The 27,880-nt window shown below is 44.4% G+C and overlaps 2 protein-coding genes across 2 annotated transcripts in view; one reads left to right on the forward strand and one right to left on the reverse strand.

The window, feature by feature from the left end:
• Nucleotides 1-27,880, forward strand: part of VWF (von Willebrand factor) — a 163,769-nt gene that overhangs the window by 4,216 nt on the left and 131,673 nt on the right. The window contains exons 3-10 of the mRNA XM_053387704.1: nt 2,368-2,505; nt 5,276-5,378; nt 5,467-5,675; nt 12,050-12,174; nt 20,568-20,784; nt 23,898-24,020; nt 25,472-25,583; nt 26,750-26,796. Coding sequence (XP_053243679.1) covers nt 2,368-2,505; nt 5,276-5,378; nt 5,467-5,675; nt 12,050-12,174; nt 20,568-20,784; nt 23,898-24,020; nt 25,472-25,583; nt 26,750-26,796 — 1,074 coding nt within the window. The remainder of the gene's footprint in view (nt 1-2,367; nt 2,506-5,275; nt 5,379-5,466; nt 5,676-12,049; nt 12,175-20,567; nt 20,785-23,897; nt 24,021-25,471; nt 25,584-26,749; nt 26,797-27,880) is intronic.
• Nucleotides 9,094-10,029, reverse strand: LOC128413581 (tigger transposable element-derived protein 1-like). Its single transcript, XM_053387707.1, has 2 exons — nt 9,427-10,029; nt 9,094-9,396 (listed from the first exon to the last, which is right to left on the reverse strand). Exons 1-2 carry the CDS (start codon nt 9,949-9,951, stop codon nt 9,154-9,156), a joined length of 768 nt encoding a protein of 255 aa, XP_053243682.1. The 5' UTR covers nt 9,952-10,029; the 3' UTR covers nt 9,094-9,153.

The raw sequence follows: 27,880 nt of genomic DNA on the forward strand, positions 1-27,880 counted from the left end.
CCTTCTTTATGGTCCAGCTCTCACTTCCATACATCACTACTGGGAAAACCATAGCTTTAACTATACGGACCTTTGTTGGCAAGGTGATGTCTCTGCTTTTTAAGATGCTATCTAGGTTTGTCATTGCTTTTCGAATACCAAATGAAGAGGGGGCAGTGCAACCCTGCATTTCAGGCTGCCCACTTCCTCCTCCTCATTGCACAACCACCCTGCACCCACTTTACAGTGGGGGTTTCTATTGCTGCCTTTTCTGGGGCTGTGTAGGATATTTTTGCCGGGGGGCGGGGGACGGCTCCTGCTTGGCATTTGGCACTGCTCTTTTTTGCCTCCTTCACACTGTAAGGTGTTCAGTTCTTTTGGTGAGGTTGATTTTGCTAATTTGGTACCATTAATTTGGTAAATTAATCTAAGACTATATTTGATAGACAAGGGACGTGGGTGGTGTTGTGGGTTAAACCACTGAACCTAGGACTTGCCAATCGGGAGGTCGGCGGTTCGAATCGCCGCAACGGGGTGAGCTCCCATTGCCCAGTCCCTGCTCCTGCCAACCTAGCAGTTTGAAAGCACAGCAGTGCAAGTAGATAAATAGGTAGCGCTCCAGCGGGAAGGTAAACGGCATTTCCGTGCGCTGCTCTGGTTCGCCATGCTGGCCACATGACCCGGAAGCTGTACGCCAGCTCCCTTGGCCAATAAAGCAAGATGAGTGCTGCAACCCCAGAGTCATCTGTGACTGGACCTAATGGCCAGGGGTCCCTTTACCTATTTTGTTAATTTGGTACCGGTGCAGGCAGGAGAGTTAAATTAATCTAAGACTTCATTTGATAGGCACACTGAAAAATTATTGGGTAGGGGCAACTCCTGGGGCATCACTCACAGCATGAGGCTTGGGGCTACTTGGGGTGCCCTTAGGGCCAGGCATATGCCCCTTGGTGAACACTGGACAGCGGGGTCTGGGTGTGCAAGTTAGGTTCACACCCCCAAAGTTCTCTTAGCATGGAAAAATAATTTTCTCACTATCCTTGGCTGGGGAACCACAAAATGCGGCTCAGTGGCCTTGAAGGGGACATTACCCTCAAACTTGTGGATCAAACTCACCTGCCTGAACTCACATATTACCTATGCAAAAAGCTCCACTGAGGATGCTTATATGAGCAGCAACTGTGGACATGTCTCTCAACTTCCTATCGAGCATCAGAACAACCTGGCCACTATAAGGAAATTCTGCCCTTGGTGTGTTCATTTTCCACGTCTCCATTTTGATTCTCTGGCCCCATAGCTGCACAAGCTTATTATCCCAAAATACAGCCATGCTTTTACACTTGCAAGACTGGATGTTTTGCCATCTGCAGTACTTGAGGGTCGATTCCAAAAGATCCTGCCTGAGAAACGTCTTTGCCCCTGTGGAGATGGTAGCACCGAAACAGCGGCACACGTCCTCCTGTCTCTACAAAGACCTGAGGAACGAGATCATCACCCCGCTCGTACTAACCATCCCAGGGTGCTCAACCACTGCCACAATGTCCTTTCTTCTAGCAGATCAAAATGAGCAGATAACAGCAAAGGTTGCTAGGTTCATAGCAGGGGCTATAAGCATAAGGGCTACTAACTGACGGCTGATTCAGGACTTTAAATTGTGCTCTTATATCAAACGTCCTTTTCTGCGTATACTATAATGTTTTACTGTTGCTATAGCCATTGGCTAACCCGAATAAAGTTTTATCTTTATCTTATCTCTCAACTTCCCGTGCCAAGATCAAAGAATTCTGAATACAGATAATTCACCCTGATATTATCTCAACTATTGTTGTACAAGGGACGCGGGTGGCACTGTGGTCTAAACCACAGAGCCTAGGGCTTGTGGATCAAAAGGTCAGCAGTTCGAAACCCCGCGACGGGGTGAGCTCCCGTTGCTCGGTCCCTGCTCCTGCCAACCTAGCAGTTTGAAAGCACGTCAAAGTGCAAGTAGATAAATAGGTACCGCTCCGGGGGGGGGGGGGGAGGTAAACGGCATTTCTGTGAGCTACTCTGGTTTCACCAGAAGTGGCTTAGTCATGCTGGCCACATGACCCAGAAGCTGTACGCTGGCTCCCTTGGCCAGTAAAGTGAGATGAGTGCCTCAACCCCAGAGTCGTCTACGACTGGACCTAACAGTCAGGGGTCCCTTTACCTTTGTTGTTGTACAATTGATTAATATGAGAGGAATTTGCACAGTCTTGTGTTTGCTGGATGGCAAAGACCATTGGAATAAACAAAAGCATGTGTTAAACTAGCACTGTTTCAATATGCAAACTGAAACACAGCCATCCCTCAAGATCTGCACTTCAACATTTTGGACATGCTATATCATTATTATTTTTTCTTTTGCAGATGTTCAACCTTTTGCACAATGCAGCCTTTTTGGAGATCACCACATTAAAACATTTGATGAATCTTTGTATGATTTTGCCGGTGACTGCAGTTATCTGCTTGCTGGAGACTGTCACACAAGATCCTTCTCACTCTTGGGTGAGTCTAAACTGGATTCTGAATGAACAAACTTCAACCACACAATTGTGGTTGATAGTCAGGTGTAAATGAAATCTAACAATCTAGTTATCTGGGTATCTGTAACCACTTTGTTCTCTGGATTTTAACATCTAGCCAATAGGCTTTTCTACCTTTTCCAGCCTTGTGGCAGATGTTTGTGAAGTGTGTGGGGTGGGGGCAGCAGCATGAGACTGGTGGAGGCAGGAATTGCTGTCCAAATTTTGCAGCAAGACTGTTGGCTTCCAAGTCAAGAGGTGGGCAATTTGTATTCCACTTCCAGAAACTGGCTCATGAGATTTTGCCACCTGGGGCAAAGGTCTAAGATGGTGCCCTCATTTCCATTTGTGGAGGCCAGCTGGACTGACAGCTGAATCTCACTGGCGATGGGACTGCAGCTGCCACCGTGTCTGAGGGCAGCAGGCTAGGTGAGGGGGGCAGGGCAGACTGGGGGGCACACCCAGCTCTGACTGCCATCACTTCATTGCCACCTATCTGTTGCTTTATATTTATATCAAAGGTATAAACCACTGAGCCTCTTGGGCTTGCCAATCAAAAGGTTGACTGTTCAAATCCACACAACGGGGTGATCTCCTGTTGCTCTGTCTCAGCTCCTGCCAACATAGCAGTTTGAAAACATACCAGTGCAAGTAGATAAATAGGTACCACTGTGGTGGGAAGGTAAATGGTGTTTCCATGTGCTCTGGTTTCTGTCACGGTGTTCTGTTGCGCCAGAAACAGTTTAGTCCTGCTGGCCACATGAGCCAGAAAGCTGTCTGTGGACAAACGCCTGAAAGCAAGATGAGGGCCACAACCCCATAGTCGCCTTTGACTGGACTTAACCATCCAGAGGTCCTTTATCTTTTTTACTTTACCTATTTATATCCCACCTCTCCTCCAAAGGAGTTAAAAATGGAATACATGGGTCCCCTCTACTTCTCCATTTCGTCTTCTCAGCTGCCCTTTGAGATAGATTAGGTAGAGAGGCTGAATGGTTCAAGGTCTCCCACTGAGGTTCATTGCGGAGTGGGAATTTAAATCCATTTCCCAGGTCCTAATTCAACACTGTAAACCATGGGTAGGCAAACTAAGGCCTGGGGGCCGGATCCAGCCCAATCGCCTTCTAAATCTGGCCCACAGACAGTCCAGGAACCAATGTGTTTTTATATGAGTAGAATGTGTGCTTTTATTAAAAATGCATCTCTGGGTTATTTGTGGGGCATAGGAATTTGTTCATTCCCTCCCCCCCAAAAAAATATAGTCCAGCCCCCCCCCACAAGGTCTGAGGGACAGTGGATCGCCTCCCTGCTGAAAAAGTTTGCTGACCTCTGCTGTAAACCACAACAGCACCCTGGCATGTTCTGCCTAATAGTAGGAGAAGCCCTGCTTGGGCAGGCATTATATATTATTTTTTTCTAATTCTCGGTGCACTATAAAGTGAATCTGCAAGCTTTTACATCACTTAAAAGCATGTCATGTTCCTTCACTTCCCTGAACGACCTAGCTTTTTACAGGGACAATTTCTTTGTGAGAAGACGGACATGGGGGATTATGACAAGCAAGTTGTGGTTTTGGAGGAACAAGCAAGGCTAGCCTTGAAAGATCATCATTTCTCCAAGAACAAAATGTGTGTCCTTGGATCCTCAAGACTGCTTCTTGCCAACCAAATCCTGCAAAAGTCCAGGATTTATTTTGTTGCTGCCTACATTCCAGCTTCAAGCTCCTTTTCTTTAGTCCTCAGCCCTTCCCTGAAGAAATGGGGCACGATTCCAAAGAGGCTCCATGCAAGATGTGACTGCCTTGGGAGTGTCAGTTTTGCACTGGTGCTATCCTGACAAGCCCATAAAACTTGAAGAAGAGACAAGCTGTCCCACATAGATAGTAGGCATGTGCTAGCTGCAGTGATGGCCAAACTCGGCCCTCCAGCTGTTTTGGGACTACAACTCCCATTATCCCTAGCTAACAGGACCAGTGGTCAGGGATGATGGGAATTGTACTCCCAAAACAGGTGAAGGGAATAGCGGCCAGTAAAGATTTCCTGGCATACATCCCTCTATGTTCAGTATTTTGAAATAATAAATCATTGTTCTCTTTGACAATGACACAATTCCATTTACTGAGGTTTAGCGGCTTAATGGGCCTAACCGAAAATGTAACATAGTTGTGAAACGGTTTTGACTAAATGGAAATAATTAAAGGTTAATTAGTGCGCAATCATCATTTTAGTGGTGTTGCACTTGGATAATGTTTCTAAAGGGACATCAGGAATTAAACAGCAAAACAGGCCATTCACTTAGATGGTGCCTGTATTCTTTGTTTCTCAGCGCAACTCAGATGAAGTACGAAGGCCCACCCTCTCTGTGGGATCATGCCCACGTCAAGGTGTAGCGTCACCCTGCTTCCCCTGGGATTGCTTACTTCTTAAATGGGTTTTAGGAGCAGCACCCTGTTATCACCCCTCAGCTTCTGTATGCAAGATCAGTCATGTTGGCATGAGGCCATGATTGCCAGATGGTCTCAGGCAATAGTAAGGGCTCTCCCTCAGCTCTTGGGGAGAACTCAGAAAACAGCTGTGTTATAGATTTCTACATACTAAGTGCCATAAACAAAACCTGTATGCTAAGCCCAAGTCGAGTGAATGGGCACATGAGGAAACAGTATGGGGCTGGCCTTAAGGTCTGTCTGTACTTCTTAAAAAGGGCAAGCGTCATTTTTGAAGGGAGAAAACTCATAACATCTTGTTTCTTTCCAGGCGATTACCAGAATGGAAAAAGAAACAGTATTTCCCTGTACCTCGGAGAATATTTTGATATTCATTTGTTTTTAGACGGCACGGTGACTCAAGGTGATGGAAGGTAAAGATTTTGATAGCGGCAATGAATTGTGAAGAATCCATTTTTCTCTGCATCCTATATTTAGGAATTTTTGTTTCTCTAATCATAGGATTTCAATACCTCATGCCTCCAATGGAGTATTTATAGAAATGGAGGCAGGTTATTATAAGTTATCCAGTGAAGAACATGGCTTTGTGGTGAAGGCTGATATCAGTGGAAACATTCATATAATTCTTGCGGACAAGCACTACAATAAGACCTGTGGACTCTGTGGCAACTTGAATAGCTTTGGTGAAGATGATTTCATGACACAAGAAGGTGAGGTTCATCATTATTCAGGAGAGATTTGAAAATATATTTGAAAATATTTGAAAATATAGTTTTCAACTATATTTGAAAATATAGTTTTCAACTATATTTGAAAATATAGTTTTCTTCCAACTATACTTGAAGCAGCAAAGTAAATTAGCTGATAATACTACCTTTTACCTTTTCTATAGTTTTTTTTATATATATATATATATAAGAAAGTGTTCAGAGTTCTTCTCAAGCCTAGGTTGGTGGTTCGAATCCCCTTGATGGGGTGAGCTCCCGTTGCTTGGTCCCTGCTCCTGCCAACCTAGCAGTTTGAAAGTATGTCAAAGTGCAAGTAGATAAATAGGTACCGCTCCAGTGTGAAGGTAAATGGCGTTTCCGTGCGCTGCTCTGGTTCGCCAGAAACGGCTTAGTCATGCTGGCCACATGACCTGGAAGCTGTACGCCGGCTCCCTCGGCCAGTAAAGCGAGATGAGCACCACAACCCCAGAGTCATCCGCGACTAGACCTAACGGTCAGGGGTCCCTTTACCTTTACAGTGGTACCTCGGGTTACATAAGCTTCAGGTTACAGAGGCTTTAGGTTACAAACTCCGCCAACCCAGAAATAGTACCTCGGGTTAAGAACTTTGCTTCAGGATGAGAACAGAAATCGTGCTCTGGTGGCGCGGAAATTAGTAAATTAGCTGATAATACTACCTTATACCTTTTCTATAGTTTTTTTTTTTTTAATATAAGAAAGTATTCAGAGTTCTTCTCAGCAGTCTTTCCTATCCAGCTTGGTACATCAGTATTACAATATTCAAGTTGCAGATGGGCGTACAGAGACTGAGAGAACGTTTTCTTGCTTAAGGCTACCAAGTGAGCTCCCCAGCTGAGGTGAAATTATTGTAGGAGGACTGGCTGGCTCACATTCAAATCTGTTTACACTTCCATTTATGAGGGTTTTATATGGAGTGACAGATGGTCTGTGGTCTCAGTGTTATTTACTTGACCTGGCAGTAGCCCTCCAAGATCTCAGGCCGAGGGTCTGCCTCAGCTCAGCTTCCTGAGTTCCTGAGGTCCTTTCAAGTTGAGATGCCAAGGAATGGGCCTTGGTCTTGCTTCATGCAGAAAATGGACTCTAGAACTGGAAAGTATGAGGATTTCAGTACTTCCTTGAAACATATTTCTACTTTGATAAGGGGCCATTAATGAGCACTCAGGGTAGATGTTTTTTTTTTAACCAGTTCTGAATCCACCCGATGGTGTTATTGCTTAGTTTGCTAACCAAAATAGCCTGGCAAACTTTGTCAGATGTAGTCCACCGTATGCCCACAATCTAGTACACCAGTAACTGTTATGTACTGAGTTGAATAGGATCCAAAATGCAGCAGTCTGATTGGTCCTAGAACAATAGTATCCAAAATGCAGCAGTCTGATTGGTCCTAGAACAATAGGATTCGGAATGCAGCAGTCTGATTGGTCCTAGAACAATGCAGCAGTATGATTGGTCCGCAGGAGCCACCCAATCCAGCTCCAGGTGGAAGTGAATCCACAACCTGATTGGCCTACAGGAGAATCCCGGAATTAGCCAATCACATGCAGCCCATTGCGTAAATAATGTATATAAAGCAGATATTTTGGGGAAACATTCATTCCTCCTCACCTCTATGAGCTGAATAAAGAGCGTGAAATCCACTCTCAACTCCGAGTATATTTCAGTAACCCAAACTAGTAATCCAATAACAATTTAAAAAGAAGATAAGATTCACCTGGCAGGATTTATCCTTGGAAATAATTCTGGCTCCTACTTATTCCAACATTATGATCAACGTCCTCTTTAATCAACTCTTTTGTCATGTCTTCTAGTATATTTGTTTCAAGCGTGAAAACTCCTACGGAGCAATTGCAAATCAGAGCAATTTGCTCAGAACTAAATATTAGCTCAGGGACGCGGGTGGCACTGTGGGTTAAACCTCTGAGCCTAGGACTTGCTGATCAGAAGGTTGGCGGTTCGAATCCCCGCGATGGGGTGAGCTCCTGTTGCTCGGTCCCTGCTCCTGCCAACCTAGCAGTTCGAAAGTACGTCAAAGGGCAAGTAGATAAATAGGTACCGCTCAGGTGGGAAGGTAAATGGCCTTTCCGTGCGCTGCTCTGGTTTGCCAGAAGCGGCTTAGTCATGCTGGCCACATGACCTAGAAGCTGTACGCCGGCTCCCTCGGCCAATAAAGCGAGATGAGCGCCACAACCCCAGAGTCGGCCACGACTGGACCAAATGGTCAGGGGTCCATTACCTTTAAACTACCTTTACCTTTAAATATTACCTTTAAAAATTACCTTTACCTTTAAATATTAGCTCAGTCGGTTAGAGGATGGTGCTGATTAACACCAAGGTGGCAGGTTTGATCCCTACAAGGGACAGCTGCAGATTCCTTCATTTCAGGGAGTTGGACTAGATGATCCTCAAGGTCGCTTCCAACTCTACAAATCTATGATTCTATGATTCTAACCTGGTCATTGCAGCCTTAGCAACTATACTACATACAACTCTAAAAGTGTGCTTAGCACTGGATATTTTTTTAAAAAAAAGAAAAAGCAGCTGGATTTGGAGATTGGCCTATGGGGAGGGTTTTTCCATGCAGCCTTGTTTCCCGATAACAATTGTCCTTCCAACCTGGTTCTTCGTGTAAGTGCTATTTCCTGCAAAAAGCACATTAGGAGGCTAATGCCTGTTAGGGTAGAGGAGTCCACAGAAAAATGAGGTAGATATGTGGCTATGGCAGCAAGTCTGTTAGACAAATAGGTTCAGTGTGAATCAACTATTAAACAGTGCATTCAAATTCCCCGTGAATTCATTACAAATAACCTCTGGGTATTATTGTGTGGAGTTTAAAAACTGAATTCAGAATAGGTGTGTGTGTGTATCTTAAAATGTTTTGCACTTTAAAACACCGTGAGTGTGTTCTTACAAGAGTGGGAAAGGGCTGTTAAATTAACAGCCAAATGCCAAAGGTCTCTTTTCATTGTTTCTGACTGACCTTGTTCTAGCCCTGTAGAGTCCCTGTACCTGAAAAACATCCTTCTTTTGGGAAAAAAATACATGAAAAAAGTGGAATGCTGACTCAGTTAGGAGTATGCATGACTGGGAAGTCCGCGAAAATATTCCAAAATAAGAGGCGGAATATTGCTATCTGCTGGCAGAGCTGTCAAGCTTCGTAGGGGGAGCGTCAATAGAGGCAGTTGGCAGGCAAGCTGCCTGCTTTCTTCAGAGGTAGAGGGCAATCTCTTGTAGCCAATGTTTACTCCCTTGCTTATTCATCCAATACAGTGGTACCTCGCAAGACGAAATTAATTCGTTCTGCGAGTTTTTTCGTCTTGTGAATTTTTCGTCTTGTGAAGCACGGATTCCCATAGGAATGCATTGAAAATCAATTAATGCGTTCCTATGGTCAAAAAAAGTTTAAAAATCACCAAAGTGTACAGTACTGTACATACATTTTCTAAGACTCTGGGGGACAACTCGAAGAAGGTTCCTCTTCCACTCTTTGCTTCTTGCTGAAGAACCTGTCCATGGTCTGCTGCTTCATCTGCCTTTTCAGCACCTCCCTGAAAGACGACATGACCCTCGTATCAAAAGTGTTCGCAAGGTCACGTGTCAGGTCCTTGTCAGGGTGGTGCCGCTGTGCAAAAGCCTGCACATCTTTCCACTTCTGGCAAATGTCCCTCAGTTCTTTGGAGGACAGCTGCTGTGGAACGTAAACCTCCGTCGTCACAACCTCCAGGAACTCCGCTGCAAAGTCTTCAGCCGCAGGAACATCAGAACTGGCAGCCTCTCCATGCCTGACCACGCTGTGGATTCCAGATCTCATCTTGAACCGGTCAAACCAGCCTCTGCTTGCCTTGAAGACTTCTGGCTCGCCTGAGGTTCCTGGCTGTTGCCAGACGAGGTCTGCGTGCAAGGCCTTGGCCTTCTCACAAATGACGGCCTCAGTCACTGTGTCCCCTGCACACTGCTTCTCTTCTAACCAGATGAGCAGCAACTTCTCCACCTCCTCCAGAACAGCTGGGCGGTTCTTCATGATCCTGGTGACTCCCTTGGCTACATCAGTCGCAAGGATCTTCTCCCTCATCTTCAGGATGGTCCCGATGGTCGATGGATTCCTCCCGTACCCCCTGGCGAGGTCTGTCACACGCATTCCACCGTCGTGCTTCCGGATGATCTCCTTCTTCATTTCCAGCATAACCTTCTCCTTCTTCCTCTCGCCGGCCTCTGCAGCAGCAGTCTTCTTGGGCCCCATGGCAGCACAGCCCCTACCTTCGCAACCCCCCCCCCAAAAAAAATCAGTGCTTCACATCCAAAAAATTCAAAAGCACCAAACCTCCTAGAAAACACCCCAACCCAAAATCCAACCCCCCCAAAAAAAAGTTTTAAAAGTTTAACTTACCAAATGGCTGCAAAAGAAGTTTTGGAAAAGCTTCAAAAATCACCAAAGTCTTCAAAAACCTCAAAAAAGGCTACCACACCACGTGCTATGAGTTGCTCCTCAAAGTCAAGTCGCAACTGCACCTCTTCAAGCAATGCACCCTGGGTATTAACGGTTTTAAGAAAAAGGAAACAAACTTGCAAGACGCTTTCGTCTTGCGAAGCAAGCCCATAGGGAAATTCGTCTTGCGAAGCAACTAAAAAAATGAAAAACTCTTTCGTCTTGTGAGTTTTTCGTCTTACGAGGCATTCGTCTTGCGAGGTACCACTGTACTCATAGAGGCTGTTTCCAAATGGACCTTTTTAAGTGCCTTCTCTGCACTGCACTCCATTAAGATTTTGTTAATTTCCCATTGTGGAATTATCCAGGGTCTTTTCCTCTTATCTCCCCCACCCCCCGCTAATGAGGGAAGCCTTTCATTAAAATTCTGAAACAGCAATGTTAATAATAATAATAATAATAATAATAATAATAATAATAATAATGTGTACATTAGGTGTGGATGTTTCTTTGTGCTTCAGTGGATGTGGTTTTCAGATAGGTAGCCATGTTTTGGGGGACAATTCGATTTTAGGGGGGGCAATTCAAAAATGAGTTAACAGTTAATTGCCTTTTAGGTTTCCTCCATGTGAATAGGAGTTCACTTTTTGAATAATAAGAATTATACATCCGGGGGGGGGGGGGGACCAGGATTTTAGAGATGCTTAGGTGGGGCATGGCCAATATAAGGTTGGGAACCACTGCTCTAGCCACACCTTCTATCTGCCAGTTGCTCCTCAAGAAAGAGGGAGAGGTGGGTGCAGCCCGCTCTTATAAGAGGCTGCAACCACACACCCCAACTCCTCTGATTGGCCTGTTTAAAGGGGTTTTTGGCTCCAGTTTGCCTGGCCAAAGATGGAGGCCCTGGCTTCCCTCCAATGCCTGGGGGGGCGATCCAAATATTGCCCCACGTAGACCCGGCACTCTGCTGGACAGCAAACCCCACTCCATGAGTTCATTTGAGCATTAATTCCTCTAACCACATATTCTCTCTGCCAGATGCTTCTCAAACCGATTACATCCAAGCCACTTTGTTTCAGTCCACCACAACTGCCAGGCATGCTTTTACTTTTATATGTACAAATAATCACTCTAAATAGTGCTATTCATAGGACCTGTAACCGGTTAACGTGGGCAAGTTTTCATCACTTGTTCTTTTACATTAAATTACATTAATAATTGAGGGATGCGGGTGGTGCTGTGGTCTAAACCACTGAGCCTAGGACTTGCCGATCAGAAGGTCGGCGGTTCGAATCCTTGCGACGGGGTGAGCTCACGTTGTTCAGTCCCAGCTCCTGCCAACCTAGCAGTTTGAAAGCACATCAAAGTGGAAGTAGATAAATAGGTACTGCTCTAGTGGGAAGGTAAACAGTGTTTCCATGTGCTGCTCTGGTTCGCCAGAAGCGGCTTAGTCATGCTGGCCACATGACCCGGAAGCTGTACGCCGGCTCCCTCGGCCAGTAAAGCGAGATGAGCACTGCAACCCCAGAGTCGTCTGCGACTGGACCTAATGGTCAGGGGTCCCTTTACCTTTACATTAATAATTAAATGTGATGCTTTCTGGAGTTCTGATGTCTTCTCTTTATAATAAGCTACCTCAGTAAACAGTTCCAACCTTTATAAGGAGGTATTTGGCAGTTACATTTCAGATGTGTTATTATTCTAAGGATCACATTGTGGGAACATGTTTAGGAGACAATTGCGCACTTTGGGCAGAAGATTTTAAATGGGCTGCTTGTCTGCAGAAAATTATCCAGCACAATCGACCGTTGAGGAAGGAAGATTCATTTGCTTAAGCTTCATTCTTGATCAGAGACCTCTAAGCAAATTGTCATATTCAAGTAATGGCCTAGTTTCCTCCTTGCAACTGCAGGAACTCTGGAAGAGAACCCCTACATTTTTGCGAACTCCTGGGCCATGCACAGTGAAGAGAGGAGGTGCCAAAGGGTGAATCCTCCAAGCTATACCTGCAACATTTCATCTGAGATGGAAGAGAAGGTTGGTACAGCACCGAGAGATTCATTGACAGCAGGGCAGAAGGGAATCCTACATTTTAGTTAATTTATATTATAGTTTTGCAGTTGTTGTTGTTGTTTAGTCGTTTAGTCGTGTCTGACTCTTTGTGACCCCATGGACCAGAGCACGCCAGGCACTCCTGTCTTCCACTGCCTCCCGCAGTTTGGTCAAACTCATGCTGGTAGCTTCGAGAACACTGTCCCACCATCTCGTCCTCTGTCGTCCCCTTCTCCTTGTGCCCTCCATCTTTCCCAACATCAGGGTCTTTTCCAGGGAGTCTTCTCTTCTCATGAGGTGGCCAAAGTATTGGAGTCTCAGCTTCAGAATCTGTCCTTCCAGTGAGCACTCAGGGTTGATTTCCTTCAGAATGGATCAGTTTGATCTTCTTGCAGTCCATGGGACTCTCAAGAGTCTCCTCCAGCACCAGAATTCATCTTGGGTGCCCTGCTCAGCATAGTTCATAGCTTCTCTGAGTTATTCAAGCCCCTTCGCCACGGCAAGGCAGTGATCCATGAAGGGGAAGCAGTGATCCATGAAGGGGAGTTTTGCAGTACAAAATAGTAATTCATGTTCACACACACAGTATTTCCTGTGCCAAAATAACAGCATTTCAGACGGGGGAGTTCAAAGCATATTAAAGAATGCACCTTATTCTCTTGAACTGTATGTGCATGATTTAAAAACCCCACAGCAGGGGCCTTTTCCTGCTGCCAGTGGATGGTAACCAGTTTCTACTTGTCCTAAGCAGTTTCTCAGATGCTGTTTTAAAATTTGCACAAAGCATTTTAGTGTAGATTTTTGACAGGACCCAGGCAATTCCTGTGAACACCTTTTCTTTACCCATTTGGCAGGAGACTGATAGCGGACTTTAAAGTTCCAAATGACATTTTTTAAAGGGAGTTTCCCCTTCCCATTTCATTTGTCTGACTGTCACCTCTGGTCAATCAGATTTTGAAACCATGCAAATTCCCTGCAGAACCTGTTTTAGCAGAGACAATGTGCAACACTCCCTCCTTTGACATTCCAAAAGAAAAGAAGCGAGGCACACACCCAAAATTTGCCTTTGGCCACTGTTGCTTCTCTCAAATACTGTTACGTTGCAAAAAATCACGGCTGAATCAGAAGACAAGGCAGCTGTGACTATCTCCTGGGCCTTTTCAACTGTACTCGTCACCTGCCTGCTGTTTTTAGCAGGTCTTCAGGTATTGTGGCACAGCAGGATTTAGCAAAGGGAGGCAACAGGGCTCCTGTACCTTTAGCAGCCATGTTAGGAGGGAGGTGGGATTTTAGTAAGCGCTTCTTGTCTCTTCTGTGCTCTCTTCTATCCGGCTGTGGTTAGTCGGGAAGAGAGATTAACAGTTAGATGCTAAGGGAAGCCCATTTCACAATTGGCAACCAAATACAGTGGTACCTGAGGTTAAGTAGTTAATTTGTTCCGGAGGTCCGTACTTAACCTGAAACTGTTCTTAACCTGAAGCACCACTTTAGCTAATGGGGCCTCCCACTACTGCCGCACTGCTGCTGCACAATTTCTGTTCTCATCCTGAAGCAAAGTTCTTAACCCGAGGGACTATTTCTGGGTTAGAGGAGTCTGTAACCTGAAGCGTATGTAACCTGAAGCATATGTAACCCGAGGTACCACTGTACACTCGATAATTCAAGCACCTGAATATCCCACTTCCTGCTTCCTTTTAAGAACATTTATTTACTGATAAAATAAGAGGTTGGGGTTGACAGCATCTTTTCGTCTCCAGGAGCAGAAGTAAGATCTGCCCATAGGAAACAATGGCATCCACCCAGAAAGAAAGAAAGAAAAATTAGTAGGGAGATGCTTTCATGCTTTTTCTAAGTCATGCTATCTTTGTGGGGGGAAATAAGTTTGTGGTTTGTTTGTTTTTTACATTGCAAACAACTGGCCTGCCAAGACAAATGCATATTTAAGATTTGTGGCATTTTTGTGTGGGGGTGGGGGAGTGCTGTGGCGGAGAGAGCAAGAGAGAGGCCAATGTACTTTACTGTAAACACTGTAAGCTGGAGATGCGGATGAGAGAGAAGGCAGAGTAGAGCGTTTGTTTTGAAAAGGGAAATGCAGCGGAAAGGTTGCAAAGTTGAGCGCAGGGGTAGTAATGGGAAAGAGGGACGATTCAACTCTCTGTGCCCATTTCTTTGTGGTTTTGTAATGGAAATTGCCTATCTTCACAGTTGATAAAAGAAAAGGAAGTATCAACCGTTATTAGAGCCCCATACTCCATGCTGGCTGTCCCTGCCTTTGCAGTTAAAAAAATCAATATGGAAAGTGGCTGGGTAGCCTATAAAGGTAAAGGGGACCCCTGACCATTAGGTCTAGTCGTGGCCGACTCTGGGGTTGCGGCGCTCATCTCGCTTTATTGGCCGAGGGAGCCGGCGTACAGCTTCTGGGTCATGTGGCCAGCATGACTAAGCTGCTTCTGGTGAACCAGAGCAGCGCACGGAAACGCTGTTTACCTTCCCGCCGGAGCGGTACCTATTTATCTACTTGCACTTTGACGTGCTTTCGAACTGCTAGGTTGGCAGGAGCAGGGACCAAGCAACGGGAGCTCACCCCATCGCGGGGATTCGAACCGCCGACCTTCTGATTGGCAAGTCCTAGACTCTTTGGTTTAACCCACAGTGCCACCCGCGTCCCTTGGGCAGCCTATAGACAATTGTTAAAAGAAGAGGAAGGGAATTTAAAAGTAAAAGCCTTTGAGGAGATAAGACATTGTCTCACTGACTGACTTCAATATCATCAACTATACAATATTTTTAATTTGGACAAGAAAACGGGTTTTGGAAAGGAAGAATCCAAATTACAAATGGTTTTATTAAAAAGCAATAAAGAGCTATTATCTAAAACCTACAAGTTTTTATTGGAATGTGATCTTAAAGACGAAGCAGTAAAAGAAGTAATGGTAAAATGGGCCCAGGACATTGGCCATACAATACAATTGGACCAGTGGGAGAAATTATGGAGGTTGGTCATCAGATTTACTGCCTGCCAAGCTATCAAAGAAAACATCATGAAAATGCTATATAGGTGGCATTTGACACCTATTAAACTAGGCAAGATTTATAAGTTAAAATCCAACTTATGTTGGAAATGCAAAAATTCAGAGGGGACAAGGATGCACGTCTGGTGGGGCTGCGAGAAAGTTAAGAGCTTCTAGGGGATTATTCAAGAAGAGCTTAAAAAGATGTTTAAAATTTCAATTGAAAAGGCTCTCCTTTTGAGCATAGTAGGTAAAGATAAGAAAAGAATATTTTTATATGCAACTGCTGCGGCCAGAATATTACTGGCAAGAAATTGGAAAGAAGATATTAGCCCCACAAAGGAGTGGATAAACAAATTAGGCGAATTTATAGGTTTGGTTAAATTAACGGCAGCTATAAGAAATCAATCTAATCAAAATCTGAGGAAAGAATGGCAATGTTTTGAAGAATATATGGGAAAATACTGGTCCAAAAAACCCCCAAAACAGTATGTTGATATGTATAGATTAAATATGTAAAGATGAATCAATTAGAAATAAGTTTAATGATGGTTAGATAATGAACAGGATAATGACACAATGTAATATACAGCGGTACCTCAGGTTAAGTACTTAATTCATTCCGGAGGTCAGTTCTTAACCTGAAACTGTTCTTAACCTGAAGCACCACTTTAGCTAATGGGGCCTCCTGCTGGTGCCGCGCCACCGGAGCACGATTTCTGTTCTTATCCTGAAGCAAAGTTCTTAACCCAAGGTACTATTTCTGGGTTAGCGGAGTCTGTAACCTGAAGCGTATGTAACCTGAGGTACCACTGTATAGACTAATTTATAAGAAGTTGAGCTGTGGTGGAGGGAAGCCACACAGGTGTATATTACTGTCTTTCTTATTTTGATGTACACACGGTTTGTTTTATCGATTAGTAACTGTAAAATTATGCATTTATAGTCTTTAATTGTGATAAAAAAATAAGAAAAGGAATTAGTGGTGTTCCATGTTGGCAAAGTGAGGTCAAGTGGATACTGTTTTGCTTGCAAATATGCCTCTGCTTTACCCAGCGTGGCTGTTGCAATGAATGTTGCAGCCAGTCAGTCACTTACACTGTGCAAAGGCAGGGTAGGTAGAAGAAGATGCAATTTGGAGAATATGTGGTCCAATCCAGCAAAAAACCTGTGAAGCAGGGCAGCCTGCTAGCGAGCAACTTGACTAAGCCCGAGAGTGTGCAGGGAGCTTTTATGCTTCTAGGGCTTCATCAACCAGTCTCTTCCGACAGGAATGGATGGCTTAAAAGAGAGAGGCCTCTGATTTGGAGCCTTGCACTCCTTCTCCTCTTTAACAAGCCCTCCAGACCAGGGGTCAGCAACCTTTTAAAGCATGGGGGCCGGTCCACCGTCCCTCAGATGCTGGAAGAGGAATGGACTTCATCGATCGAGGGATTTGATTGTGGACAGTAGAATTGTATTGTACCATGCTACTGAAAGAAATAGGCATCCCAAGAAACCTCAGTGGTTCAAAAACATTCAATAGGTTTTATTTCTGCTGCGGTAAAAGACCAGGCCATTAAGGATCTGAGGCAGGGGTCAGCAATGTTTTTCAGCTGTGGGCCGGTCCACCGTCCCTCAGACCATGTGGTGGGCCAGACCATATTTTGGGAAAATATATATGAACGAATTCCTATGCCCCACAAATAACTGGGCATGTTTAGCCTGGAGAAAAGGAGGTTAAGGGGTGATATGATAGCCATGTTCAAATATATAAAAGGATGTCACATAGAGGAGGGAGAAAGGTTGTTTTCTGCTGCTCCAGAGAAGCGGACACGGAGCAATGGATCCAAACTACAAGAAAGAAGATTCCACCTAAACATTAGGAAGAACTTCCTGACAGTAAGAGCTGTTCAACAGTGGAATTTGCTGCCAAGGAGTGTGGTGGAGTCTCCTTCTTTGGAGGTCTTTAAGCAGAGGCTTGACAACCATATGTCAGGAGTTCTCTGATGGTGTTTCCTGCTTGGCAGGGGGTTGGACTCGATGGCCCTTGTGGTCTCTTCCAACTCTATGATTCTATGATTCTATGATTCTAACCCAGAGATGCATTTTAAATAAAAGCACACATTCTACTCATGTAAAAACACGCTGATTCCCAGACCATCCGCAGGCCGGATTGAGAAGGCGATTGGGCCACATCCAGCCCCCAGGCCTTAGGTTGCCTACCCCTGCTCTAGACCTCTTGACTGCATTGATGTGGGTCTCTGGTGGGGAGAGAGGCAGTTATTTGGGCAGTGCAAGCGGTCTCGACCGCTGGAAGTTCTGCAGCAGGGATCATTCAGTTCTAAGATGGGGAGGTCAGAGTTGTAGCAAGGGTCAGAATACATATGTAAGCCTTTATCCATAAACAATGATCTAAATTAAAATCACACACACACACACCCTTCCATACACACATTTGGGTCTGGGGAAGGGGAATTGCCCAGCTGGTTGCAAAATGTTATTCAGATTAGAGTCGCTAATCTGAATAACACTGGAAGCGGCTGCTAAGTCATGTATGTCTGAAAGCATCCTGTCTCTGTGTTGTCTTTTACCCAAACTGCCTCACCCAGGCCTTTCCCCTCATGACTGTTTATTATGTTCTAGACTTCCTTTGAGGTGCTAACTTTGTTTTTTGCCAATCTGCTTTCCATCTTCTGTTCCCTTTTGCAACACCCAGCCACTTGTTGATAGAAAACAGAGGTCCTGGTTTATACAAATAATCCTGTTTGTTTTCGTACCATTGAACTTTCTGATGACTGATGCTTTCGGCTTGTTTGGGGTTTTGCTTGGAGATGCTTCACCAAGGCCCTCAATGCTCTTCACTCCCAGAACAGGGACAATTCCTCCTTCCTCTGCCCTCAGCCAGTCTAGTTCTGCCTACCTAACCACATCTAGCCCAACTTGCAGCTTTTGCCTGTTTAGAAAAAACTTACAGTGTTTTGGTTGTAATGGCCCTTTGGCATGGAATGGTTAGTATGGAGGGCTTGCAGCCCGTTCCAATGCCCCAAGGGACCTCCACAACAGGATTCTTTATTGCTACCCTTCATCATGAGACCCCAGCTTTGTTTTTGTTTTTTAAAAGATATTTATTAAAGTTTCCAATTTTTTATGAGACCCCAGCTTTGGAGGAGCCACATTTGCGGTAACGACAGCCATTTTAACTGTGATGCTATTGTTGGGTTGGCTCTAGAGTTAGACTCTAGAGGCAACACAGGTGGTGCTGTGGGTTAAACCACAGAGCCTAGGACTTGCCAATCAGAAGGTTGGCGGTTCGAATCCCTGTGACGGGGTGAGCTCCCATTGCTCGGTCCCTGCTCCTGCCAACCTAGCAGTTCGAAAGCACCTCAAAGTGCAAGTAGATAAATAGGTACTGTTCCGGCGGGTAGGTAAACGGTGTTTCCGTGCGCTGCTCTGGTTCGCCAGAAGCGGCTTAGTCATGCTGGCCACATGACCCGGAAGCTGTACGCCGGCTCCCTTGGTCAATAAAGAGAGATGAGCGCCACAACCCCAGAGTCGTCTACGACTGGACCTAACGGTCAAGGGTCCCTTTACCTTTACCTTAAGCCCCACTGAATGCAATAGGGCATGTCTGAGTAGGCATGGTTAGGAAGATTGCGCAAGTAGTCATGCTTACAATAGCCCTATTGAAATCAATGGAACTTAGCTTAGTCATGATCAGCTTGTTCCATTGGTTTCAGTGGGTCTGCTCTAAGCATGATTAAGTCTGGATCTAACCTATTTTTAAAATATATATATATATCAGAACTAGGACTAGATTTGGACCTTTAACCTAAAGCAGAAAATCCTAAGGGCTCATTAGCATGACTTCTGCACCTCAGGCTCCTTTAAATATGGGGTGCACTGCTTGCCAACTTCCCAGTGTCCTGTGCCCCCACCTATCTGCTTTGCTGACCTTCAATGGCGCTAGAAATGTTCTCTTTGAGGTGGCCCACCTCACCTTGCCTCATGGGAAGACTGAGCTTCACTTGGGCAGAATTACGGATTACGGAAAGATACCACAGCAGTTGTGCTTGTATCAACTACTATCAAACAGAGTGCTTGGACAGAGGATTATTTCTCCTGCAGGCTGAAGAAGCGAAGCCTCTGTGTTATGTATTCAGGAGACTTTTGTGGCATTTTCAAACATTAGTTTAATTTATTCATTCTCAAAGCAATACATTGTTCTATTAATAGCAGTTCAGCAATACCAGGGCCTGTTGGAAGAATTTTGATCTTTTACATAAAGAAAAACAGCTTCCTTTGTTTGCTAGCCTCTGCCTCAAGAATGCACAATTCCCCATCCCTCAGCGCCTTTCAATGTGCCATGGTCAGCTGTCGGGGGCAGAGAACAATAGCTATGGTTCAGTCTGTATTCTGCCCACCACAACTGAGCTATGGGGTTTCGGACTCTTTCTTCCCACTCAAAGGGGTTGGTGCAGAAGTGCTGCGTGACTCTTGAGTCCTGCCAGTTCCTTCAGTGAACATTAAATCTGATTCTCAGATTAATCTCTCTGAAGGTTAGTGTGAGGATAAAATGGATGCAGCGTTGAGGCATGTCTATGGGATTAAGAACCTAATAAATAAAAGGAGCATAGGATAAAATTTATAATAACATAATGAAGCATTTAACTCTTTTCAAAAGAGAGAGGGGGCAGGATCTAGCCTGCCTCCTCACTTGAAAGGAAAGTCTGTGCCTTGACTAAAGACACTTTGTATAATGAGTTGATGGCAAAGGTGAGATTTGCACTGGGGACTTGGCCTCTACTCAGTGCCGGATTTACGTATAAACTAAACAAGCTATAGCTTAGGGCCCCACTCTCCTGGGAACCCCAAAAAAATTTAAAGGAAAAAACCCTGGATGTACATTTCCAAAATATAAGATAAAAAACAAATAAAATAAAACCTACAGCAACAGTGTTTTGTGTTGTGTTGTGTAGGCTCCTATTTGTTATGTGCAAATGGCTTTAGATACCTCTTAGGTCCATAAATTACCATATAGCATATATTCAACACAAAGAAAACAGCGACAATTTGTTGTTGACAAGGGCAGCTGGACATATAGGGGGTCCATTAGCTTCAGTGGCTTAGGGTCTCATCAAACCTAAATCCAGGGCCAGGCCTCCCATGAGGTCTCTGCAGTGAATGAGACAGGGGTGAACAGAGGAGAGAGTATTCAGACATGAAGCCCTGCTCCTGACATCTCTCCAGGGTCAATTCATGGGGTGGAGGAAGAGAATAGCACCTGCATATTCCTGCAGTTACACCCTTCCCTTCCCGAACCCACCCTTATCCCATGAGGCTTATTGTAAAAGCTTTGTGACAGCTCTAATTATTCTGTACCTGCAGGGCGTTATAGAAAATTGCCAGCTGCTGAGGACATCCACTGTGTTTTCCAAATGTCATCACTTGGTTGATCCCGAGCAATTCATTGGCCTCTGTGAAGAAGACATCTGCAGATGTGCCCAGGATAGGAACTGCCACTGTCCCGTTTTTCTAGAGTATGCCAGAAACTGCGCTCGGCAAGGTGTGATTCTGGAAGGATGGCCTGACAGCGCTTCATGCAGTAAGTTTCCAAGACTTGGTTTCTAGACTATCCCCTGGACAGCAGTACAGATTGATTTGGAGAGTTCTGAAACACTAGGAACATGGCTTGAACTCCCAGTTCCGAGCAGAAAGCTGTCACGATTGCCTAAGGGCACAGACAGGGCATGCGCTGACCTTGCATCTCTCATGGTGCCAGCTATTTGTGGGCTATTTCTTATCCATGCTTTTCAGCAGAGATGTGTAACCATTGGAAGGGACTGTCAGGTGGTGTTACTGCCACTGTGCTAATGACACACAGGACTTCTTCGTCTTTTCACCAAACCCGGTGGCCATGGCCAAGTCCCTGAATGAATGTCTGCACCAAATTATGGGTTAGATGAGGGCTAGCAATATGAAAGACAATCTGGATAGGTTAAAGGCTATGATGGTGGTCTGGCCACAGGCAAGAGGGTTTTTGCTTTTGCGTGTTCAGACTCAGAAACCTCCCCCTTAAATAAATTCACACGTGGCTCAAATTTTGGCTTTGGGCAGAATTTAGGCCACAACTTTATTGATTACAAAAAGTGAATGGTTGCATAGCTTCTGGTTCGACTAGCTTCCTGCCATGCAGGTAGCGCTGACCCAGGGCACCAGCATAGGTCAGCCAAGGGTGAACACCTGGATAAGCGGAAAGCCAGGAACGGGCTATCTCTGCCAACCAAATGTCCCCCTGGACTCAGGCAGGGGCACAACCCCCTCTCAGGGGTTGACCAAACCATCGAGTCCCTGGATTCCTTTAACGGAATACCCTTCACATAGGGATGGCAAGAGCCTTCTCCCATCCCTATCACCTGAACCAGAGCCTATCCACAACCTTACAAGTTGTGACGATTTGCTACATGGCAGGCAAAACCCAAATGGCAACAGCCAGTCAGCCAAGTGGGGAAAATTCCTGCCGTGCCCCTGTCCCAATGACAGACGACACACGACGGAAAGCAAGGTCAAGCGCACAGCCCCAAATATAGAGAGAGGTGGGCGGGTGTTCCAAATGCACGCGCCAAAAGAGGAAGCCCTGGGTCACGTGCATGGGCATAAATAGGTCCCTTGAACCATTTGGACAGCGTCCCATTGGCCAGATTGCACCCAGCCATGAGGGACCTACCAATCGGGTGTTGTGGCTGACCAATCGTACCCACCCACAACTCAGGGTGTCGGTTGTCCAGGTCTCACCACAATATGTGCCCTCTTTAAGGGAGGACCTGGTTTATCTGTCCCTCTAAAGGACAAGGGCTACTCCTGCATTGTTCCTTTTCACAAGCTTGGACAGGTGAGCTAGTTCTGCGGGTGCTTTTCTCCAACAAAATTGCCCTTGGTCATCCATTGGAAACCTCTCATATCAAATGCTGTAAGGTGCTCCGCTGAGGGCTTGAAGACAATTCATAAGCTTCAGCTGATGCAGATTCCTGTTCTGGGAGAGTAGTACATAAACTGGGTCTCAGCTGCTCTGACTCCCTATTAGCTTTGTGGCGTTTGCCCATTCTTTGGGGATATGTTTCTATTGGGGGAGAGAAAGGGTTAATAGGTTGACCGATAAGAAAGCCCGGGGGTGGAGCCTGCATGATTTTGAGGTTCAGCCCAGAGGTTTTGACAGTTAGTTCCATTGGTTCTTTGGGGGGGGGGAGATAGAGGAGTTAGAGACAGGGACAAGACTGAGAGGGAATAGAGTGACATCGTTTGGAATATATTTTAAAACTTGTTTGTGTTTGAAATAAACTTTAATCTTCATTGTTAACTCTACCTGACTGAGACTCAATGCTTCACCAGGGAACCCTGGGTTTTTTCAACAAAATTGGTGGCAGCGGAAGAATAAAGTAGTGGTGTACAGGTCAATAGTCTGTGAAACGACCGGGGGCTCTGTATGAACGCCACACGCTTCTAGGTCGAGTTATGAGTGCTGGTGAAGACTTTTAAAGCCCTGTTTAGTCTAGTGCCTCTATACTTCAGGGAGATCTTCCTCCTATATATTCACCCTCGTCTCCAAACTGTGTACAGAGGCTCCAAATTTTGCAATGATTTTTCTGCAGATTTTTTTTTTTTGGGGGGGGCAGCATTTCATAAATTCATTAGTAACAATGAATGGATCCCTATTGCAAGTACATAGCAGGCCAACTTGGCAGTTTCAAATTTTTTTTAATACAGTAGCCTTATTTACTGAATACACGTAACATGAGAGCCAGCATGGTGTAGTGGTTAAGAGCAGTGGACTCATAATCTGGTGAACCGGGTTCGCGTCTCCGCTCCTCCACATGCAGCTGCTGGGTGACCTTGGGCTAGTCACACTTCTTTGAAGTCTCTCAGCCTCACTCACCTCACAGAGTGTTTGTTGTGGGGGAGGAAGGGAAAGGAGAATGTTAGCCGCTTTGAGACCCCTTCGGGTAGTGATAAAGCGGGATATCAAATCCAAACTCTTCTTCTCTTTTAATACAAACAGACTGTATTAGGGCTACTCTCCAGGGCAGGGGTGGCCACAAAGCTGCCTTGCAGATATTGTTGAGCAGCAGTTCCCTTCTCTTCCACGGCATCAGAACATTTCCCGATGCAAATCACCATAATTTGCAACAATAACAGCCAGGCATTCACCTTTGTATCTTGGAAGGTGGAGACAGATTATACCGGTAATTGTTTCCAGAGAGCAAAAGGCAGAATGAAAGAACACCCAGTGCATGTGGTATGTCTGCTCATCTCACTGTTAACTGTATCTAATAGCTGTTTGCAGGTTTTGGTGTTCCTTCAAAAATGATTTGGCCAGAGATAGAACAAACAAACTGCATGTTTACACCGTGGAAAGCAAAATATCTCCTGAGCCATATTCAGTTCCTGTCTGTCTCCAGAACTAAGTTTTCAGATGTACACAAACGTTTCTTGGAATTTCAACATTCACACATGATTCTATTTGCCAAATGTTGTATGGTCACTGTAGTATGTTATCTGTTTTGTATGTGTAAGTTTTACCTCCTTAGAAGTGGTTTTTAAAAATAAAATACGAGAAAGGAATTGACCAAATAAAATATCCAGCCTTCTGTATAATAAAATAAGTAGAGTACTAGTAGATTCCTAAAGGATTTGTCTCTCAGATCACTGCAACTTTTTCAGGGCCAGGATGTCCAGTTGGCTTGGAGTATAAGGAGTGCACATCCCCTTGTGCCAAAACCTGCCAGAGTTTGAATATCAATGAAGTGTGCCAAGAAAAATGTGTTGATGGCTGCAGCTGCCCTGGTAATTTATTTACTGATTTGTGTACAGAGCCAATCTTTGAGCAGTAGCATTTCCCATTTCATTTAAAGAAGAAAACTGGTGTCTGTTTTCAAATGTTTAGGAGTATTTATTTCTCTCTCTTCTTCTCTTTTTCTCTGCCCCCAGATTAGGCAGTTTGCATACTGACTACATGCATATTATCAAAGAGCTACTATTAAATAAAAAGAAATAAAGGTCTATGTGAGTTCAGCGATGGATGATGATCCATTACTGCTTTCCTTTTGCCTGCAAAGTCTTAAGTTGCTTCTGAATTATTTCTAAGTCATTCCAGCTGTTAGGGAAAGAAAATGAAGACGATATACTGTGAGAGGCTTTTTCATTGAGCCTGGAGATGTAAGAGTATGTATTCTTTTCAGCTAGACATACACTGGGTAGTATACTAGCTCTCTGATCAGAGTTGTTTTCGCAGCTCAGCTAAGGCAAACTTTGTTTGCTAGGGCAATGGTGTTCAGGGGACCTGTTCCATATTGACTTGTCTGCTGAGGAACCCCTACGAAGCCCCAGTTTATCACAGAATATTGTAGGAGCACATTAAGGTCAAGGGTGGGCAGAAGGTATATTGGCATCTGCTGGTAGATCTCTGGGTGATTTGCAATAGTTTGGCAAGGGTTTCTGACTTGTGGTGGTTTAAGATAGCAGCAACAAAACTCCTCTTTCCGCCTTAATTGTATGTGTGCGTCTGGCCATCTCTGCCAACCAAGCAGTTCGAAAGCACACCAGTACAGGTAGATAAATAGGTACTGCTGCGGTAGGAAGGTAAACAGTGTTTCCGTGTACTCTGGTTTCTGTCACAGTGTTCTGTTGCACCAGAAGCAGTTTAGTCATGCTGGTCACACAACCCGAAAAGCTGTCTGAGGACCAACGCCCTCGGCCTGAAAGCGAGATGAGCGCCGCAACCCCATAGTCACCTTTGACTGGGCTTAACCATCCAGGGGTCTTTTCAGCTTCTGCCTTCTGGAAGAAGGTATAGGGTTATAAAGGCCAGGACTAGCCGCCTGAGAAACAGTTTCTACGCAAATGCAATTCTGGTTCTAAACGCAGCATAAGGGGTCTCTATAGTATAGTGTATTTTAAAATGGGGTTTCAGAGTTTTTAGGGGATTTTGAATGTTTTATGTAGTTTTGTAGTAGTTTTATGTAGTTTTATGTAGTTTTTCAATTTCATTGTTCTGCATGGGACAATGACAATAAAGATATCGTATACCTTTACCTATCTCTCTATCTCCTTATATGTGGAAACATAGAAATCCCTTATAAGTTTGCAAGGAAATTCCTGCACAGTTTGAAAATAATTGTGCTAGGGTGAAAGATGTCAGCTGATAAACATTTATGACTTGTGTCAATCTTCTTCCTTAGAATTTAGGGTTAAAATGGTTTTGTGGATACTAACAGTGTTTTTGCTGGCCTCTCTAGAGGGCAAGCTGCTTGATGGAGACCTCTGTGTTGACAGTTCTGACTGCCCCTGCCTACATTCAGGCAAGCGCTACTCTCCCGGCTCTTCTGTCTACCAGGACTGCAACTCATGGTAAATAGGATAATGGGATCCACAATGGTAATGTTGTCACAGGCGATGAGACCCTGTGTGATTATCCCCATAGACACTTACATTTCTGGCCAACTCAGTGGTTATATACCTTGAGGACCAATCTATACATGCAGCCAAATCAAGTCCTAATGTTTATTTTGGATTGTGGTGCTTTAGGTGCACATTTTCAGTTCCACAGCACCAAAAACACCAAAGAACAAAAACTCCACTCAACTGACACATAGAAAGCTTTCAAGTGAGGGAGGAGACCTCAGTCTAGCTGTCTCCCATACATGCTGTTTTTCTATGTACAAGGAACTTCATTGATAGGGAAACATTCAGACATGTAGCTCCTTGCCTGGAGCATGAATTGGTATGGAGATGATTCTCCTGTATCTCAGTGTGTAAAATAAGTGCCCAGGCCAGAACTATAGATGATCCCAAGGAATAAGTTTCAACACACTCATGCATGTGCTTAAGGCCTTGGACACTATTACAGTGGTACCTCAGGTTAAATACTTAATTCGTTCTAGAGGTCCGTTCTTAACCTGAAACTGTTCTTAACCTGAAGCACCACTTTAGCTAATGGGACCTCCTGCTGCTGCCGCCGCGCCGCCGGAGCACAATTTCTGTTCTCATCCTGAAGCAAAGTTCTTAACCTGAAGCACTATTTCTGGGTTAGCGGAGTCTGTAACCTGAAGCGTATGTAACCTGAAGCATATGTACCACTGTATTATTATTACTTGTATACCACCCTTCATTTGAAGATCATTACGTAAAACATTAAATAGAACTTTGTTGAATAACAGCATGAGAAGTGAGATTTAATTGATTTAAATCAGCGATAAGGATTAGGATCTGGGCTTCCAGAGAAGGATTTCCCTCCATGGGGACAGCCCAGTGCAAAGTGCAAAAGGTTCTCATCCCCAGGAGCTGCTATTAGCTGCGGAGATGTAGGCATGCAGGTACAAGAACAAGGATCTGTATGGCTTCCCTTACCTTGTGTCAATTGCCCCATCAAATTCATCTCCTTGACTGCTAAAGAAAAAGACCTTTGGTGATCTCATCATGAATCTCCATGTCATGTGCACTTTAGTATGAATAATGATAGGCTATGTTCAGTTTGCCCATGTATCTAAATAATAATAAAAATTTGCATTTTTCAGTATTTGCAGGCATGGCACCTGGATCTGCAGCAATGAACCTTGCCCAGGTAGGTTGATATTGAATAACCAGTAAGTGAATCTGCACAATCTATTTCAGTCCTAACTCTCAAGTGTCTCACATCGCAGATAGTATCTTGCTCTCTGTTGTAGATTCTTTGAAGGAAGGATACATATTTCTACCCCGTTGGTGAACTCAAATTTTAAACTAGGTGTTTTGTGATGGCACACTGAAGACCCTTGATAAGTTGATACAACACACACACACAAAATGCTTAAATACATGCACTGTTTAAATTACACTATTTTAATGAGTTTGTTATGAGGTGTGGATCTGAACCCACATGCCTGTCTAACACTCATGTGTATTCCTGCTAGGATCTTAACTGGAGTTGGAACACATGTCTGTTATGAATATGTGTTTCTCCCTTTAACCTTATGCCCCATTAAAAAGTTCACACACCTGAGGAACAAAGAAAGTTTGGTTTATTATGCAGAACTGAAAATGACAGCAATGTATTTATTGCAATATTCAAACCAGATTGAGGGACATTGAAAAACAAAACACCAAGTCAGCTGCATATAAAATTTGCTCCTCCAAGTTCTATGGTTTAAATACAACAGATAACAGGGTCATTTATACCTCAAAATTAATAATTCCAGTCCTTTATGTTAGCTTGATTGAACATTTTCCTCTCAGCTTTTGCCAAGGGCAGATATTTAAACATACCCAGAAATGATAGATATTGTGGATGTCCTTTGAATGTGTCGAACACTGTAGAACATATTCTTTTCTACTGTCTGTTATACAACCAGCTATGCAAATGCATGCAATCCCCATTTTTGGGTAGTCTAACATCACAGCACAATGAAAATACCAGATTCTATGCGTCTGACATTAACCCAGAAGTAACTGCAAGGCTGGCTGAGTTTTTATCAATAGTATCTTTTGGATTGGTGAATGGCACTATTTAGCAGGAAGAAATCCCAATGATATATAATCCTTGTCATGGCTGTTTATTTGTATATATTTTAAATTTTTATATATTGATGTTTTATGATGTTTTATCATAGCCTGTGTTTGTAATGCCTACAAAGGCGAAGAAGAAGAAAATGACAGTGTGTCTTGATGCT

This window comes from Podarcis raffonei, chromosome 5 (genome assembly GCF_027172205.1).
Source record: "Podarcis raffonei isolate rPodRaf1 chromosome 5, rPodRaf1.pri, whole genome shotgun sequence".
NCBI classification, from domain to species: Eukaryota; Metazoa; Chordata; class Lepidosauria; order Squamata; family Lacertidae; genus Podarcis; species Podarcis raffonei.